Source organism: Phyllostomus discolor, chromosome 4, assembly GCF_004126475.2.
Source record: "Phyllostomus discolor isolate MPI-MPIP mPhyDis1 chromosome 4, mPhyDis1.pri.v3, whole genome shotgun sequence".
Taxonomy (NCBI): Eukaryota; Metazoa; Chordata; class Mammalia; order Chiroptera; family Phyllostomidae; genus Phyllostomus; species Phyllostomus discolor.
This window is the reverse complement of record NC_040906.2, coordinates 114,265,392-114,284,664: the sequence shown is the minus strand read 5'-3', so window position 1 is coordinate 114,284,664 and position 19,273 is coordinate 114,265,392. Positions and strand designations below refer to the sequence as shown.

Genomic DNA, 19,273 nt, shown 5'->3' with positions numbered 1-19,273 from the left:
AACTGCACACACAAAAGGGATTTTTAAAAGAAATACTAGGGTAACCCTAAATGAGAAATAATCTGGACTTCAAGATCACCCTGTCCTCACCTCTGATCGAAGACAGCAGAAAGTGGCCTCCTCAAACTGACAGATCTTCACTTTGTGCTTTTTAAAAAATGAGAGTGCTGAGGGCTGGCCCAGAAGACTGCTTGCCTTCCTCAAATAAAAGAAGGCCTCCAAATGAGACAAGAGATAGAGAAACTGGATTAGGACTCAGATGACGCTAGCTGTACGATAAGGGTGAATGAAGGCTGCAGTAAGGTTATAATGAGGGTCAAGATTTGCACTCGACTCTGGTTGGATTTCAAGTTAGAAACGATGAGCTGGACTGCATGTGCGAGGCAGAGGCAGGGCCGCCAGTTGGTGCTCTTTCACTGCCTCATCCCCACTCATGTTTTCTGCTAGCTCCTTTCTCTCCTTCTAGCTCCTTTCTAGCTCCTTCTCTCCTTCTAGCTCCTTTCTCCCTCCCACTTTCTTTCACTCTTCTCTCCAGGTAACTTGATAGTAAGAAATTCCAGTTGAACTCCCCAAGTGAAAGGGCTCAGCTCAGGGACAGACAGCAGAGCCTGCTCACCATGTAATTATCTGACAGGTCCAAGGAGGCCGCAGCAGCCTCCAGCAGGTAATAAAATGCACAAGTGTTTTCTCCGATGACCAGGCAGTGCTGGGTAAGGGGCAGGAGCACTAACTTCAGAATTTCCTCACAGTGACAGGGCTTCATGGTCAGCATGTCTTTCTCTGGGCTGGTCTGAGCCAGCTTCCTGCTCACTTGATCCAGGAACTCTTCCTCTGTTCTTTGTGGAGAGAAGATGAAGAAATGAGAGTGATTAGGCAGCAGCCACTTTTGTTGGGGCATTACCAGGTCCCTGACCTGCTTTTTCCAGGATGTTTTCCTTTATAATTTATTAATTCTATGCCTACCCTTTTCCTCCATCACTCCATAACTTTTTGAAAGTCAGGGACCTGATCTTACAATGGTCAAGTCCTATTTCAGATTTTTAAAAAACCTAAAGCCAATCTAGGTACCTCACAAACTAAATGGATAAATGACCACACCTGGAGAGTAAACTAACAATGTGTGAATAAAAATGTAAAAGTAATACAAAGCAACAACCATACCTTTATCTATTAATATATCTGAACTTTGTCACAGCATAATTGAATATTAGTTTATATACCACCATTAACTTATCCTGCAACAACCCTGTCCTTCTGGCAGGCAAAAGTCACTGCCCTTTTGTAGAGAAAAAAATTGAGGCTCAGAGAGCTTAAGTAACATATTTGGCCTCACAGCTACTGAATAAAACCAAAACTAGAGCTCACCTCTCAGATTACTAGTCCAATGAACTTTCCACAGGTACCATGAGTTCAAAAGAGGTCAGATCTCTCTGAGATAGAATAATCGAAAAAAGTGAGCACTGAGGAGGGCTTTGAAGGATGGTGAACATTCTGGTAAGTGGAAGGATATGGAGGTTACTTAGTATTTTAAAAAGGGAGAATTATGTGAGCCATACACATAGATGAATTTGAAGGTGAATCGTGCCAAGTATAGACAGATTTCTGCTTGAAAAGTAGGATAGCCCTGGCTGGTGTGGCTCAGTGGATTGAGTGTCAGCCTGCAAACTGAAAGGTTGTTGGTTTGATTCCCAGTCAGGGCATATGCCTGGATTGTGGGCCAGGTCCCCGGTTGGGGGTGTGCGAGAGGCAACCAATGGATGTATCTCTCACACATTACTGTTTCTCTCCTTCTCTTTCTCTATCCTTTCCCCTCTCTGTAAAAGTAAATAAGTAAAGTGTTTTTTTTAAAGAAAGAAAAATAGGATATCAAGTTGGATAAGAGATAGGAAACTATAGCGTGTCTGGTGAACTCAAAGTAGGGACATTTAAAATTGATGGGATAGGCATTCGAAAACCAGAAGGTACATGACTGGGAAGTGTAAGTTCATTTTAATACCAGTTGGGATAAAAAATAACTGAGAAGGCAAATTTATATCTGAAAAAAATCCTGCTATGTGTACAATACACTTGAGAGCTATTAAAGCTTTTCTTAGCCACTAAGAAATAATTTCTCCAAACACCATATGATCTCACCTATAAGTGGAGCCTTATGAACAAAACAAACAAGTAAGCAAAATAGAACCAGAGACACGGAAATAAAGAACTGACAGTGACCAGAGGGGCAAGGGGAGAGGGGTAATGGAGGAAAGAAGGGGAAGGGTCAAGCCGAGAAACATGTACAAAGGACTCATGGACAAGGACAATGGGGTAGGGTTGGATGGGGCAGAGGAGAGCAACAGGGGGGAAATGGGGACAACTGTAACTGAATAACAATAAAAAATATATAAAACTAGGATGAGAACTAAAGCCACTTTATGGAACATAAAAGTATTTTTATCATTTGACCAAAAAAATAATTTCTCTACAAAGTATTGGAATTGCCTTTAAAAATCTCTATATAAACTTGAATTTTAGGCTGACTACAAGAGTCACTACTTCTGGGTGGTCAGATGCTTTCCTGTTCTGCAGATGAGGAGAGTGCCCCAGTTGGACAGTCGGCTGTGCCTCACTTTCTGGGCCCCTGCATGCCTGCTCCAAGCATCTCCACCTACCTGCAGTGTTCACCTGTGAAGGCCTCCTGACTTCTGGATGGTTTTGTTTGGAACTGAAAATAATCTGTAGGGAGAAAAAGATGATTATCTTTATTTATCCATGTTTATTTAACTGAGGACATTTTAAATCCCTAAGTACCTTTCCTTTGCAGCTTAGTTTATGACATTATTGCCTCTCCCACTATAATAATGATAAATTTAGATTTAGTATTTGCCTACACCCAAAATTAGTATGGTAGCTTGCAAATTTCTTAATGGCATCTATTTGTGATTCAAATAGTAACTCCTTTTAATCTCATTCCCCCCAAACCAGTTCCTAATTTGCAGAAGGCAACTAGATATTTGGTAAATAACTAACTAAATAAATAAATATGTCCATTTGGTCTAATGGCTATTTCTAATAGTAGAAATCCCTGGAAATGTACAAATCAGATTTGTGAACAGATCAGAGTGAACCACAGAACCTAAGACCTAGTGAAGAAAATCATGAGAGCACAGAATGCCACAGTCCAATAGAGTGCTGCTGGCCGGCAGGGGTTTTCAACTTTACCTAGTTGGCCTTAAATAGCCCTATCCTCTACAGCTGCCTTCTCAAAGATCAAAAAGCAAAACCGGGAATAAGGTTGACATGTTACCTATTAGGGCTCAGAAGCATGGGTGGGTGGATTGAAAAAGAGTCTAAGAGAACTGCCATAGGGAGGACTTGTGTTCAGGACTGGCTCTCTGATAATTTAATGATGTCAAATGAGGTCAGGTAAGGATAAAATAAAGACACTGGAGATTGGCAGCACAATTGCAATGCACAATTCCTAGAGCACCATAACATCACGGCCTATGTGAATAGCACCCTCTAGATTGTGCAGTACCTGTTGTGTATATCTAAGCACAGAGATCCTGGATCTGAGAAGCCTCCTCAGGTTTCAGCTTTGTTGGGAAGGTCTTGAGCCTGTCTCAGACAGATTGATCAGGCTGTCTGATCTAAAGCTGACACTGACCTCTTAGAAACAAAGGCCATATAGGAAATGTGAATGATAGCACAATTGCATCACAGTAACAGACTAGGACATTCACTGTTATCGTCAGAAAGTGCAAAAGTACAAATGCTCACAATGTTCCTCAATCAATGACCAATTCTCCAAGTTACTAGTCTACTTTCACAGAGTCATCAGACTGTTACAGCTAGAAGAGGTATTAGGATCATAGATCAGATCTTTCATTTTAGTCCTTTACCACCAATCTTCATCATCTCTCTCATATCCCTTTCCCCTGCCAACACCAATACCAACTTCTCTTCTATTTTGACAGCTGTCTTCAGCTATAGAGGAAGGCTCAACTCTGAAAAAATAGGTGATGTTGTAAGAAGGTAGATTTCATACTGATAAAAAGATGAAAGAAGAAACTTTCTAATAGTTGTTTGCAATGAAATGGGATGTTCTGTAAGGTAAACTAACTAAAAAAGTTAAAACAAAGGTGAATAAACTCCTATATGGGATGTGGTAGAAGGGTTATCAGCTTTGGGGACCACCCATCCACTAATCCAACCTTTTTCAAGTAGCCAAATCCTACTTACCCTTCAAGTCTAACTCCTGGCAGTATCCTCTTAAAGGGAGAATCCTTTCCTACTCATCCCTCAGGATGACTTAATGGACCCTTCTCGAGATACCCACCCTCCATGTATGCCATTTTCATAAACTTTTCCATGTTATACTGGAATTCTCTATGTCTCTGTATCACCCCGTAAAACTGATCATTTTAGGCACCAAGGCTCATTCATTTTGTATTTTTTGTTTATTTATTTAGAGAGAGAGGAAAGTGGGGAGAGAGGGAGAGAAACATTGATGTGAGAGAGAAACATCAGTTGCCTCCTGCACGTGCCCCAACTGGGGACCAGGCCTGCGGCCCAGGCATGCGCCCTGACTAGGAACTGAATTGGTGACCTTCTGCTTTGCGGGAGGATGCCCAACCAAATGAGATGCACCAGCCAGAGCTGATTTTGTATTCTTAACACATAGTTGCAGCATCTGAAACACACAAATTCCATATATTTGTGCTGAGTGGAATAATTATAATAAAAAACAATAACTAAAATGGATTGTGTATTAACCATGTGCCTAGCACTATTCAAAGCACGTTATATATTTTAACTCATTTAATCCTCACAACGACCCTATCAAGGTGATATTGTCATTTTTCTCAATGAATTGAGGTTAAGGAATTTGCCTAAGATTGCCAACCAAAACAAGTATGACTTCTAAAGTTCCTTTTAACTCGGAGATTACATTTTTTTTTTAAACCTCAGGGCTAGATGGCTCTTTCTACCTATTTTTTTTCTCAAATGTGATTTCACTTTTTGGATGAAGAGCTCCAAATTAATGACTAAAGAGAAGTGCTGTCCACATGCCTTTCTGCCTCACTGGGTTTACCTTGGGGAGAAGGCAGCAGCAATTTGTCTGTGATCACTTGTGTTAGCACCGAGCCAGTATCTTTGTAACTACAGAATCGGGATGTCCCTCTGGAGCTCTTAATAGAACAGATGGCAAAACGATGGAAGGGGACAAAGTCCCCACCATGGCAGCTCCCACAGCGGCAGGCCAAATCTCGGAGAAAGCAGGCACATTCAAGATGCAGGGCTATTTGCTGTGCCTTGGGCCACAACTCCCAAGCAGCTTCCCGTAATAAAGGCACTCCAAATTCTAGCACTTCAGGTTGAGGTAGAAATGGTTCCTGTTTTAGCCTGAGAGGAAAGCCAGCATCTGAAATATAGAAAAATCCAAGTGAGAGTCACCCTTAAAGCCTTTGGACGCTACTATGTAGCAAACTCCCAAGCACATGCTGCTAGTTTTTAAGAAATTTCATTTATAATTCCAGTTTATATTATTGCCTACTTTATAGAAAGAATTTTACACCAACCTGAGAGTGATACTGACTATATCTAGTACAAAGTACCAGGGAGAAGGAATGATCATGGGTACAAAAGTACACTTGGATAGATTTCTTAGTTCCTTCTAAAATGAGCTTTTGTACTACAATCATAAATGTTAAACCATCAGAAATGCTCTACTCAAATATAAGACCCAAACATATTTCAAAGTCAAAAGGAAATTATTTGTGGACTACATGCACTTTGGGTATTCTATGCTCAATTTTATTCTTCCATGTGGAGAATTTGAGATTGCAAACTCTTTAATGTATACCTTGCTTTCTTCATGTCTATTTCAGTACCACATGTATTTATCTGCTTGTGAATTTCTAAAATTAGAAATAGTTTATCCTTATTTCTTATTATTTATACATAGACACCAATAAAGGATTATGGCAGTATTTTATGAACCAAAAATCAAAACACAAATACTTAACAAAGAGCTAGAATTCTTGAAATTAATACAATTCTGAAAAATACAAGTTATTCATTCAATATAACCATGGTTCCTTCATGATAAAATAACTGTTTTTCCTGATTTCTTAGCTATAAGCTTTAAGGGACTGAGGCCCTTGATGTATGATATTGATGCTCTTTCTCAACACAGATTCCTTCCAATCCTCACTCAAAGCTCTCCATTTGGGCCTGAGAACAAGGGAGCAGCTCTTCCTTACCTGATTTTTTCTTTTCCTCTTTTGATTTTTCAATAATATCAATAGAAGAAGGCACTAGTATTGGCTTAGCAAGCTCCTGGGTCTTGTTACACCAGCAGAGCACGTGTATATCTACAAGAGCCCTCAGCACCCGAAGTAGCATACGTTTATCCCAGCCAGGCAGCAGGTGCTGCAGCAGATCTATGTGGAAGGAGTGACCAATGACTGCGGCACACTTAACCAGCAACTGTTCTTCTGGGCTCAACTGATCCAGTTGGTTTATTGCTATTTCTGGAGAAAAAAATCAGTAGTGAACAAGCATTCTATAAACACAGAATACACTGTGTTGATAATCTGTTCATTTAAAAAATATATGTAAAGGCTTGCTTTGTTCCCACCCCTTCTTCACTCAGCCAACCCTCTTCAAAGAGACTTATCTCCATGTCCTCATTCCTCATTCATCGTTTAACCAACAACAATCAGATTTTCACATCACTGAAACTCTTCATCCTTGTCACCAAAACCTTTTGTTTGTAAACCCAAAACTATGCTCTGAATCATTTAGCTGTACTAACAATTCTTCCCATTGACTAGTAAGTACTCAGACTTCTTCCCAATTCATGACTAGTAAGTACTCAGACTCTTTGCTTCAGACTAAACAGGGAGGGCCAGGCTCCTGGTCCTGGAACTCTAATAATTATAAAGATCTCAATAACTTCTAAGCATTATAGTAAACCTCTCCATATTATGACACATACATTAAAGCAGTCTGTATTGAACCAGTAAATCACCAAGCCCAAAATCTTGGAATAATTCTAAACCTTTTCCTTTCCCTGACAACCACTGGTTACCTCACTCACTCATCCTTCTTCTAAATTCTCTTGCATATATTCCCTCCTCATAAGCAGTCATTTTCACCAGGACCACTATACCACCCTGTTTTGAACATCTTAAATTTCCTCTCATTCTTATCCCAATAACATATTAGCTATTGGCAGAATTATATACTAAAAGTACAAGTATAATCATGTCAGTCTCCTTCTTAAATACTTTTATAACTTATGTGGCCTTTCACAATCTAACTTTGGCCTTTCATTTAGACCAAGGGTTTGCAGACTGAGCCATTAATTTTAGCTTTGAGTTAACATAACTTTTTTCCTTCTCTGTGGACTATGCTGAACTTGGGTTAACCTTCTAGTGCTTTCTCAGGATCCTGATGAAATGAGAATGCCAGCTGAGTTACCAGGTAATAGTACTTACACTAAAAATGATCTCTCATTGGAAACTGAACTTGGATTAAGAAACTGTGAATAAGCTATAAACACCTAGGGGTAAGCCACAGCTTTGGGATTCCTTGGGTATAGTAAATCCTATAACAGGTCATGTCCCTTGCAGGGCCTGGAAGTTATGCTGTTATAAGAGACACAACTTTTTATCTGGGTCATGGGGCTTCTATGTACCTATCCATCATTGTCTCATTCTATCACACCTAAGCTATTCCTTGAAGCTCCAGAGAAGAGCAGTAGAAACTGTTGTGAGGACACCCATTGAAGAAAACCAGCAGCTGCTGTTCTGCTATCATGCTGTATTTCCTGGCTTATGTCCTTCTAAGTTAATAAAGCCATTGCCAAGTGTGGCCTGTCATAGTTGTAGGAGTATGCACTGTCTAGATGGACTTAAAATGCCCAGAATGAATAGCTTTTAAAAGTTAATATTCACTGAATATTTACTATGTATCATGATTTATTTCATTTAATCTTTAGCTAACTCTATGAATTAGGAGCTATCATTACCTTCACTTGAATGATGAGAAGACTAAAACTTACATAAGTTAATCAATTTATCTAAGGTTCCACAGCCAGTAAGTAGAGAAGCCAACAGTCTCCTCCACTGAGTCTAACTCCAGAGCCCTGGCTTTTTTTTCTTTCTTTTTTTTTTTTTTTTTTTTTTTTAGAGAGGGGGAAAAGGGGAGAGCGGGAAAAAAAGAGAGAGAAAGAAACATTGATGTGAAAAAGAAACATCAATGGCTGCTTCCCATATGTGCCCCAACTGGGGATGGAACTTGCAACCTAGGCATGTTCCTTGACTGGGAATTGAACCAGTGACTCTTTCAGTACAGGGGACAAGACTCCAATCAACAGAGCCATACCAGTCATGGTCAGAGACCTGGCTCTTAACTACCATGGTGTCTGTACTGCTATTTTATATGTATGTCACATATTTTCAGCAAGACCATCTGTGACTTGAAGTATGCTTATTCATCATCATATCCCTCCCAAGGGCTTAATATAGTACACTGCCCACTTGAATATTTAAAAAAACTCATCTCTAAAAAGAAGAACATCCCTGATCAATTATGCCTACATAATTCTAATGGCTTCTTTATCTCACAAATCATTATAAACTTACTTTGCACTCTTTTTATTAAACTACTGCTATATGCATAACACTGCCCCTTTACTAGTACCATGAATTTTCTTAAGTTTCACCAACATTATCTCCTTTGCTTACTGTTTCCTCCAGTACAGGAATATGTACAAAAGGAAGCACAGGATGTAATTTTTATTAAACAACTAAAAACTTTCCCAGGTCACCAGTCAGCCCCAAAGAGAACAGTGTGCTCACTTAAGTAAACCATTACTCGAGTAACATTACAAGTCTTTAAAGGGTCCTCTGGGTAGTACCTGAACTTATTTCTGGAGGGCAGGTTTCTTTTTTAAAAGAAAATGAAGCTGGCATGATAATAAGAGAGCTATATTCAATCACCCACCAAATGCCTAATCACAATGACATCTGTCATCGGTTCATTTGAGTCTTTCAAGGGACCTGCCTTTTAACAGTGGTGGGAGAAGCACTGTATCCAAGTTCACATCATCCTTGATGATGCAGACGTAAAGTTCCTCGTCTTCTTCAGAGCTGGCGGGAGAAATATTATGCATCGTGGATTTCATGGCACTGGCTGTAGAGAAAGAAAACAATGACTGAGGAAAACACCATGCTCAGTGACTATAGTTTTAAAGGAACAAAAATACAAGAATTTAGTCAAGAAACAAATGATGAAGAGGCATGGAACAAATCCCATTTAAAGTGGTTAAACCCACCTATCCTGCCTGTTCTCTAATTTTTTCCTAGAAACTAACATTTTCTGTACCATATGGTATGACATTTTTACTCTTCCTATTTACCTTCCAATAGCCCTCACTTCTATTATATTACAACTCTAGGATGCCTTTCTAGATTTACACATACTTCCTTTCTCCTCTTCCACTCTCCTTCCTTCTCCCATTTCAGCCATCCAAATAAATCTTCAAGTCATCCTTCTCTTAAGCAATGTGACATGCTCTATTGAGTTTTCATGTTTATAAATCCCCTCTAGTGACTGTCATGTTTCTAGGTCCTATTTTCCCATTCTCACCTTTTGCACTGCCCAAAAAGGAATTATAATAGGTTAATAGGCTCAAGTTATCTGAGGCAGGTATTTAGTATTTTCACCATAGCTGTGAATTATTTATATAGTTTCCTTAGCTAGGAAAGTGTAATCCTACCTATAATGTCAGAAGAGAATAGGCATGTACTTTATAAGGGTGGGGTGATGCAGCTGGACCAGGGTAGAACCCTGGGAAGCTAGGCTTACCTGAGAGGTTCTCCCACTTGCTGTTCTCATCCTCCTCCTTTTGTAGGTCATAAAAGAGCAGTATGTCCTTTGAGAGAAGGTCCTGGCATAGGACCTCACAGTAGAGAGGGTTCCCCAAGCACCTGCGGAGAAGGTAGCTGTAGAGACATAAGTATGGGAGCACTGACTATAGACACCCACTTGAAGAGAGCCCAGCATAAGGGTATTTCACAGTAGGACTTTCTTCTTTTGTTGAAGTCAGCTTTTGATATACACTAACAGAGAGAAGCAGCAACGCAGAAATATAAAAAAAAATTCTGATTGGCTTTAAAATGTATTTTGGCAGTAACTTTTCTTTATTAACTATTTTGCTTCTATTGATGTTAAAACAACCTAACATCTACTTGCTAAATGGCCTGGAAAAAACTGGCCTGATTACATATAACTGACATATTAAATAAGCCATCCAAGTCCTAACTGCCCTGTGAAAGCCTGGTGGATAGCCCAGAGAAGTAGCCCCTTGTTGGTTTAGTGGGACACTGTCTACCCTTACATCTAGTCTTGGGTCTCACCATGGTTACTAATGCCATTTCTCCCTTAATGAAGTGTCCAGCTAGCCCTAGCCACTCACATTTGCAGCTCTTGGGGGATGCTCACCACCCCCAGTTCCCAACATGCCATTCTCAACAGTGAGTTCGCTGCTAACTTCGAAATGGGCATCAGTGTAGCCTGAGGGCTCTGCAGGAAGTGCTGGGCCCCACCACACAGGGAGAAGGTAGGCGTCAATGTCATCACCATGATGATAGGCACGCTGGAGAGCAATGTTCCCAAAAACTCCCAGGAAGCTGTATCCATATGCTGTGCCTCGTCAATGAGGAAAATCAGTGGTGTTTCCCTTACTGCCTGGAAATAATAGAAAAGAGGCAATGACAACCTCTGATTAGAGCTGAAGTCACCCAATTTGCAAATCCACTGTGAATTTCCCATCAACAATTTAAATAAAATGTCAACACAGGCTGGGATTTTCAGAGTAAAATGTATCAAGTCCAGGTAATATTTTACTTTATAAATATAAAATATAGCCTGTATAATTAATTCCTAAAGAAATGTACTGAGTTCCTTGGACAAGAAAATACTCTAACAAAAAAGTAAAATAAGCATCAAAATATTCTCCAAATCAAACTTAAAGCTTTCAAATATTTCATTTGCAAAGGCTTCAAACTGTGTGGGAATTCACACTTTAAATCAGTAATTTCCAAAGCAGGCTGCAAATCAGAATTTCCTGGGAGTGCTTGCTAAAACTACCAATTACCAGGCCCTACTCATGCAGACTTCTAAAAAATGTATTTACTTTTATCCACATTCCCCATTTAATGAAGTGTCCATTTTCCAGACTGCCACAGGTAACCATTTTAATGTGTTTATCATTTAACCTTATGTTTGTATTTTGTTCTTATAAGTGTGCATGGTTGTTTTGTCAAGAATATTGTTTTTATATAAATGGTAGTGTTACAGATCCCATTATTTGTCTCTCTTTGTTAAGGACTGTATGATCACCCTGTGTTACTATGTTATCAGCTATTCCCTTACTTCTAACTTCCACATTTAGTCCACAGTGTTCATCCATGAGTTCATGCCAATGCCTCCCTAGCCACCACAAGCATTGTAATAAACAGACTTCCTGGAATATATATCTAGGAATGGAACTGCTGGATCTAGAGAATGTGTGTTCTTAAAAATTGACTTATTACTTCTACGTTGCTTTCCAGAATGGCTAAATCAGTTTCTGCTCTTATAGATTCTGCAATCCTCAGCTGGGAGCCTGAGTACCTGCATTTTTAATAGCTATCAATCTGTATTTAGAAACTACTGTTTTAAATTATTAGAATTTCATTAAGAAGCAGGGTAAAAAACCAAAGGGGGGTAGGATCAAGGGTGGGAAATAGGGATGGCTAGGGTCGGGGGAAAATGGAGACAACTGTACTTGAACAACAATAAAAAAAAGTTAAAAAGAAAAAAGAAATGGTCAGAAAATAGCAAAGACCTTTATTGTATGCTATGCTATATGATAGAGTCAAGGTTAAAGACAGAAACAATGAAGAAGATATCAAAAATAGGTGAAGAAATGCCTAAATCCAGTGTGATATGGATAGATTAAAATAAGCATAAACCATTTCCATATATTAAGAGTTAATGGTAAGTAACAAAAGTACCCACCTTCTGTAGCACTTGAAAAAAACATGCTTTAATTTTCTTCTCTTTGGCCAGGTCATCCATGTGTGAAACTTTGAAGGATAAGGAAAACTGACCAGGAAAATTATTCATATATTAGCATTCAAAATGGCAATCTAATAAAAATATACAGGTTCCCCAAAGAGAATAGAAAATGATTATATTTTGAGTGAGAATGGGTTTCAATAGTACTAGGCATAGTGTTACAAACACCAATATGTATTTCAGAGGGTAAGACTGGAAGTCCACTGGTGATGAGAGACAGATGGCTCCTTTCCATATCAGACTGGCAAACCCTTTAAGGTCATGACTAATGAATGAAATAATAGGTGGGACTTAGCAATGTCACTTTGGACAGCTCCAGTACCCCAATTATTCCAAGTAAACCAGGATGAATGTGTAGATGAGACTTGTCAGAAACAACTGCAATGGACATCACCTAACATTGTTTCATGTACTAGGCCGAGGCACAGTGGCTACCATGAACCTGAGAGCCAATGTAGGACTACTCCTTAACCACTTTGGCCAGGGCCAGAGCCCTAGGCAAGGCCTATGTTAAAACAGGGCTATGCTGAGGGATTGGAAAGATTTTAGTTTTCTCTATTTGCTATTAAATATAGTGCCTTGCAGCCTGGGTAGATCAGGAGAAGTGATGGAGGATGAAAAAATGAAAATTGTGGACCAGGGAGCTCTTAGCCTACTCTCTAATGGGTTCCACATACACTCTAGACCACTGGAAGCTTTTGAGATTCAGCTGCCAGTTTAAGTGCCATACTCCATGGCTAGGGAAAGTAAAGGTAGATTTAAAGAACAAACATTGCAAACTGACTAGAGAATGCATGGACACAATTGCTGGGGATGCTTGACTGGTCAGGATCATCTTGATGGATTTAGCACTTTCACCTTTACAATGCAATCTCTCATATACCATCTTCTTTAAAATCCATGCAAAAACCATATAAATACTATACTTGTCATTTCCACAGGTGAAAAAAATTGAGGCTCAGAGAGGCAAAGTGATTTGTGCCAAGACATACAACTAGCAAGTGTCAGAGTCAGTCCTGGAATTTACTCTCCTCAAAAAAGAGAAAGCCTAGACTTGGGTGTCTAGGGAATTTCAAATCTCACTCCTGCCACTGCTAACCATGTGTTTTTAGGCCATATACACATCAACATCAGTAATCCAATTCAGAAAGCCACTGCTTTCATTACCTTTACAAAGAAGAGCTCATTGAAAAGGCAGTGAAGTGGTTCCTCCACTATCCCATGGAGCTGTTTGTGTAGGCACTCTTGCCGGTAGTAGGCTGGGCATATGTCGATCTCAAAGAAGATGGCCATGAGGGTCTGGATGGCATAGAAGCGCTGCTTGGAATCTGCCTCCTTCAGCTTCAATGACAACACCCTGGTGAATGTTACTACAGTCACAGAGAGTCTGCTGACCCATAAAGAGGTTACTCACTCTACCAGCCCAAGGATGCTAAATCTAATGATACAAGGGTCTCACCAACAAAGGAAAGAAGCCCCAAGAGAAGCACTTGTTAAATGAGAAAGCAGGAGTCTTTACCTGTGCCCTTCCTTCTGGGCCAGTAAGTTTATTTCAGCCAATAGCTGGCTTTTTCCATAGCCCTTTCCACCTTCATACAGAACTGCTTGTCCCTTCTTCTGGTGCAAGCATCCCTGCTGTGCAATTCGGAAGGCTTCCAGTTCTTTCTCCCGGTCTGTACAGAGACAGGCAGCACCTAACACTCCAGTGCTTTTTTTAGTAGACACTCTATTTATTTAAATTAATTTGAAAAAATTAGCCTCAGAATGTGTTCCTGCCCCCCACTGAATCCTTGGCAAAGAATCCCATTCTTTGGTGAGGCTTCAGATATCTTTCTAGAAAATTAACTCTGATCTATACAGACATGCGTGGTGGGCTTGGTGGTTTGCTACAGAGCCTAAGTAATGACATTCCAGATAGTTAGGTACCACACGGACATATGGCTACTCTATCTTCTTAGCTTTTCATAAAAGTTTCTGTATTAACAATTTTTAGTCGAAGTCCATTATTGCCATATACAGATAGTTAATGATCTAATAGATATAGGTAAATAAATATAAAGGTAGAAAATTTATAGTGTAAGTGGCAACAATTTCGGTTCTATCTTCACTATCTAAGGGCAAAGAATTTTGTCTAAAGGTGCGCCACAACAAGCTGGTCGGATCTCAATAGCTGAACTCTGACTCACAAAGATTCTCACTAAATGCTGGTACTTCTCAGGCAAAGTGATTGGGATCTACCTAATATTTAAAGAGTCATTATGGAAAATAAATGGCAAGTCCTCTTCAAAATGACCATGAATTCACTAAGAAGGCTGCTTTCTATTTTTAATACAGTTTAGAAGCATTCAGTCTTGAATTTTGTTTTTTAATCACATTAATCATCTATAGCTGAAAAAATACAATTTAAGGTAGAAAAGAAAACGCACCTAACAAAGGGTGATTTTTATTTCTCTCTCTGACCAAATGTCTCTTCCCAAACATTCTAGGGAAAAAGACAAAGGGAAATGTATCTATTAAAAATAGACTGGAATAAATAGATAATACTCATATCTCTAAATAGACAGAGGAAAAATTGTCCTTATATGCAAATACTTTCAGATCACTCAAGAGGTGCAGAATTCTGTATAAAAGGGTTTTTAAAAACTAAAAAATTTTGGGATAAGGGAAGAAGTATTATTGATTGTTCTAGGTTCAGGGAAGTATGAAGTACACAAAGAAAAAACAACATCTAGATTAATGAACTATTGTTATTCTCTTCCTATTGGATAGCAAGAAGTTCACTAGTTGAGGAACTAGCTAAAAGCTAAACATAAATGAAGATCTCAGACACAAAGCTCTCCTCTTATGTCTCTTATTTCAGCAGGCTAGTACTAGAAGCATCTTTCTAATTTCATACCATCACTGATTACTCCTATGCCCTGATCTGAATGAACTATCACACAATGACACTCACATACATCTTCTATGGCCAAGATATTCATACATCTTCCCAGGGTTGGAGATGTTTTTCATCATCTTCTCTGGGAGTTTCTTGAAGTTGTAAGCAGGTAGCATGGATCTTAGGTAAGTTACTTCATCACAAGACACCAAACCTGGATAAGCAGTTATCATTCTGGCCACAAGGCTTACTTTTGGGCCAATAACTGTGTCAAGGAGACAGAAAAGAAAAGGATGCAGAATTTTGGATCGCCTCCCCCATCTTTACCCCCTAAGTCATGGCACTAATAGTCCAGTGTCCTGTTCTACCTGTATATTCATGTCTTGCTATTGCCCCAACCATGCCACAGAACACTGGTCCATTGGTGATACTGATGGAAACAAGCCTGGGGATCAGAAAAGCAATAATGGGTAAATACACAGTCAGATGCCTACAGGTCAGGCACTAGATCTGCCACTATCTAGATCCTGAAGACTAGTTTTAGAGCCCAGAATGGAAAAGGCCAGAGGATGCTGTTAGTCTTCAGCACATCATGGGTACGAAGTACTGAATATTAGGGAGATAACCAAAAGGAACAAAATGGTCCCTCTATTCCAGGAGTTCTAGTTGGGGAGTAATTATTAGTAAGAAAAAAAAACCCTAAAAATACTTTATATCTGTCAGATATTTTATATGCTTTTTGAAGTACTTTCAAATTGATTACTTCATCTGATTCTTTAAGGGATAATGAGCAACAAACATATGAGTTGTGTAAGGCACATATTTGAACCCCATTTGACAAAAAAGAAAAAAAGAACCCACAGGAGCAACAAGAAGCTAATTTACTTTCCCAGAGTTACACAGCAAAAGTCGAGAGTAGAATCAGAATGAGAATCCAGGCCTCCTGACTCCTGGACCAATGTTATTTCTACTATACCACACTGCCTCAGATAAAACCCCCAAATTAAATAGATCAACAAATGTTAGAACAAGGTTAATGTATTGAATAATGTTAGAATGTCAGAGTAAGGAATAGCCAGAAGGTCACACTTCTGATGGAAGGCTTCCTAAAGCAAATTAGACATTAAAATTAATTAAAAAAATTAAGTAATCATTTTTAATCCATTCATACATGCATACATTCATTCATTTAACAAGCATTGAGAAGTATGTACAGTACCAAGCACTGGGCTGGGTGTGTAAACAATGAGACCTACACAAAAATATGCTTCCCTGGAGAAGTTCAGTCGGGTGAGGAGGGTGGTAGGGAATGAGGAAAATGAAAAGGTATATTTATAGTTTAACAAGACAAATACTACAAGTTAGTGACCAGTACAGCAAATTAACGGAGCAAATAGGAGGGAAGCATTACCTGCAGAGTAAAAAAAGTATTTCATAAAGGAGAGGATGTGATCAGACCTTGAAAGTGCCAAAGTGGGGCAACAGCATTCTGTCTAGTGGAAAAAGGCATAGGCTTTTGAAGAGTCTGGCATGCTTCTGCAAAACTAAATACTGTATTTTGCTTTGTATAATGAGCTCCCATGTACAATGTGCACCCTCATTTTTGGCCCAAAATTTCAAGAAAAAAATCTTTTATTTTAAGTTTTAAATTCAATTATTTATTTATTTATATTTAGAAACAAAATCGATGATCATATTCTAGGGTATTATTTTTGCATACAGATATCATTTTTGCTTACTAGAATTATACTTTTAATGCATAAGCATATGTAAAAGAATTAAAAACATTTATATAGATTCACAATTAGCACTACCCATGTATAATGCGCATCCTTATTTTTCACTCAAAAATTTGGGCAAAAATGTGTGCATTATACATGGCTAAATACAGTAGTTCAATAAGGCAAGAGCACAAAAGGTGTTTAGAGTAGGGAAACAGAATGGAGAGGTGGTTCTATATCAGCCATGGACGGAAAAGCACTGGAAATATGTGAATTATTTTTAAAAAGGGCATATACAGTTCTAGGTGAGGCAAAGGCTCAAAAGTGGCAATGGACAGAGAATAGATTTACTTGACTGATGTGAAAATTTCCTGTGACAGATAACAAGATATATGGATGGAGAATGAGGGTGCAGTGAGCAATTTGAAGTTAAATCTACAAATAAACAATTTTCAGTTGTTCATAAAGCATGAATAGTGACAACAATCCTAGCATTACTGTTTTCTGAGACATTAAAATTCTCTTGCAGAATTTACAAGAAAGATAGGATTGAAGACTCTTACCATTCATTCACTGGGCCCATTGCCCAGGATGACTACAAGAGATACTCAAGACAAGAACCAGGCAGTTGGTTCTGCTACCATACCAAAGACAAGACTAAAAATCTTCTAAAGTTTCATCATGCTTCCTTTGTCTAAAACACCTTTTCCTACTTTCTCCACCTACTGAACTCATTTTCTTCTCAACCTGGCTCAAAAGTTATTTCTATAGTCAAGACATTTCTGGCATCTCTGGTGAGAATTAACTATTTCTTCCCATAGCAGTTTGTTGCAGCTCCTACAGCATTTTATTCCTGCAGTTCTATTTCTTTTTTCCTTTTAAATTAAATTTATTGGGGTAACATTGGTTGATAACATTATGCAAGTTTCACATGCGCATCATCATCTGCATATTCCACTGTGTGCTCACTGCAGTTATATTTCAATGTATTAAAGGTAGTTGTTTACTTGGCTGAGGTAGTGTCTCATTTTTCTATGTCCATGAAACCTAGCACAATAAATGGTTCATAGTTGTGCTCAACCAATGTTTGTTGAATGAATATAGTTATGCATGCAAGAACCTCAGCTATTCACAGGACGCTGATAATGAAACAAATAATACTTTTGTCACTTGGTTACTTATTTCTTTTTTTGTATTTTATAATCCCTCTGGCAGTCCATGTTCCTTCCTTTTTTAAAAAAATGTTCTTCATTGATGAAGAATATATTCTTTCTTCATTATATATAAATATACAAGTCAATGCAAAATTTAATAGCAGAATAGCCCATCACTGGATGGGATGGCCCAGCACACCCACAGTGGAGATAAGATTTGAAAGTAGGCTGTAGTAGCATCTGCAGATCCCACATGCCTGAAAGAAGTGCCAACACATATCTGTCTTGGGCTAAGAGTCTGAGTATATAGAAGCAACTGTAGCATCTCTTTTATCTGTAAAATAAGGAGTTGGATCAGATAATCTAAATTTTTTCAGTTCTAACATTCTATGAGTATGTCTTTACAATTATATCACATTGGTAATATATGTTATCCTTTTGGGGGAGTATATGCATTTTATAAGAGGCAGTTGTGGGATAATGAAAATGACAGAACTGGAGAACAGAAGATCTGGGTCTCATTACCAGCTCTGCTACATGCTAGTAATTTCTCTTCTGTGGTCTTAGTTTCCTCATGTGTAAAAGAGGAATAAAAATTTTCATGTGAGTAGTATATATAAAAGCATTCTGTAAATTTTAAAGCACTATATAAATGTGTGATATAATTTTATTTATCTTAAATAAGTATGACAAGCAAATAAATCTTTAACTCAATGTTAACAGTAGAAATAACTGTTTTTCAAATCCATTCATGTTACACTTTCCCCATAGTTTTCTGGTGGGGGAAAAAAGTTATTTGAGAAATTTCAACCAACCTTGTCATTGTGCAACTAGTGGGAAAATGGAATTTTCTCTACCTTTATTAGGACTAGGAGTTTATAGAAGGTGGGAGGGTGAGGTAGATGCAGAGGAGGGTGATCAAATCAGTTTGAATTCCAGAAAAGTTAATGGGTCTGGAAAAGACCAAGAGTGAAAGCCAGAAGGAGAGCATTAGCCAGCTGGTTCCTTCCTACCTGGGTAATTGCCCCTCCCTCCCCTCCCTAGTAGGTAGACTAGCAGCCTTTGTCCTACATTCCCTCCACATAGATATATTTTTTATATTATATTAATTTACACATTTGCTTATTCCTTTGCAGTGCTCTTGAATCTTGCTATGTGTATTCTGTTCCTCCACCTCTCCCACCCCAGTGGATGGAAACTAATCTTCATTTACCGTGGATTTCTAGTATACTGTTCTGTAACTAGTGATTTCTTAATAGATCTTGTTTTCTGACTTCCCTTGGCAGATTCTCTCCCCTTTAGGAAGATTCTGGATATCCTCAAACCCTGCTACTTGTTACTGCCTCCTACCCTGACTGAAGAGCCCCCTGGGACCTAAGAAGCTCCCCTCTGCCCCACCTTCCTCC

General features: G+C 38.8%; 1 protein-coding gene across 4 annotated transcripts in view; it reads right to left on the bottom strand.

The window, feature by feature from the left end:
- Nucleotides 1-19,273, bottom strand: part of LOC114495487 (adenylate cyclase type 10-like) — a 45,884-nt gene that overhangs the window by 13,678 nt on the left and 12,933 nt on the right. For 3 of the 4 annotated variants that reach the window (XR_004902744.1, XM_028510780.2, XM_028510782.2), the window contains 14 exons: nt 15,361-15,437; nt 15,068-15,257; nt 14,541-14,596; nt 13,634-13,787; nt 13,282-13,471; nt 12,055-12,141; nt 10,469-10,740; nt 9,859-9,995; nt 9,055-9,183; nt 6,246-6,515; nt 5,075-5,404; nt 2,652-2,715; nt 617-836; nt 91-216 (listed from right to left, as the gene is read on the bottom strand). Coding sequence is in view for 3 of the 4 variants with exons in the window: in XM_028510780.2 (XP_028366581.2) it covers nt 91-216; nt 617-836; nt 2,652-2,715; nt 5,075-5,404; nt 6,246-6,515; nt 9,055-9,183; nt 9,859-9,995; nt 10,469-10,740; nt 12,055-12,141; nt 13,282-13,471; nt 13,634-13,787; nt 14,541-14,596; nt 15,068-15,257; nt 15,361-15,437 (2,302 nt within the window). In the remaining variant the exon portion in view is untranslated. The remainder of the gene's footprint in view (nt 1-90; nt 217-616; nt 837-2,651; nt 2,716-5,074; nt 5,405-6,245; nt 6,516-9,054; nt 9,184-9,858; nt 9,996-10,468; nt 10,741-12,054; nt 12,142-13,281; nt 13,472-13,633; nt 13,788-14,540; nt 14,597-15,067; nt 15,258-15,360; nt 15,438-19,273) is intronic. The other variant, XM_028510781.2, reaches the window with a different exon arrangement.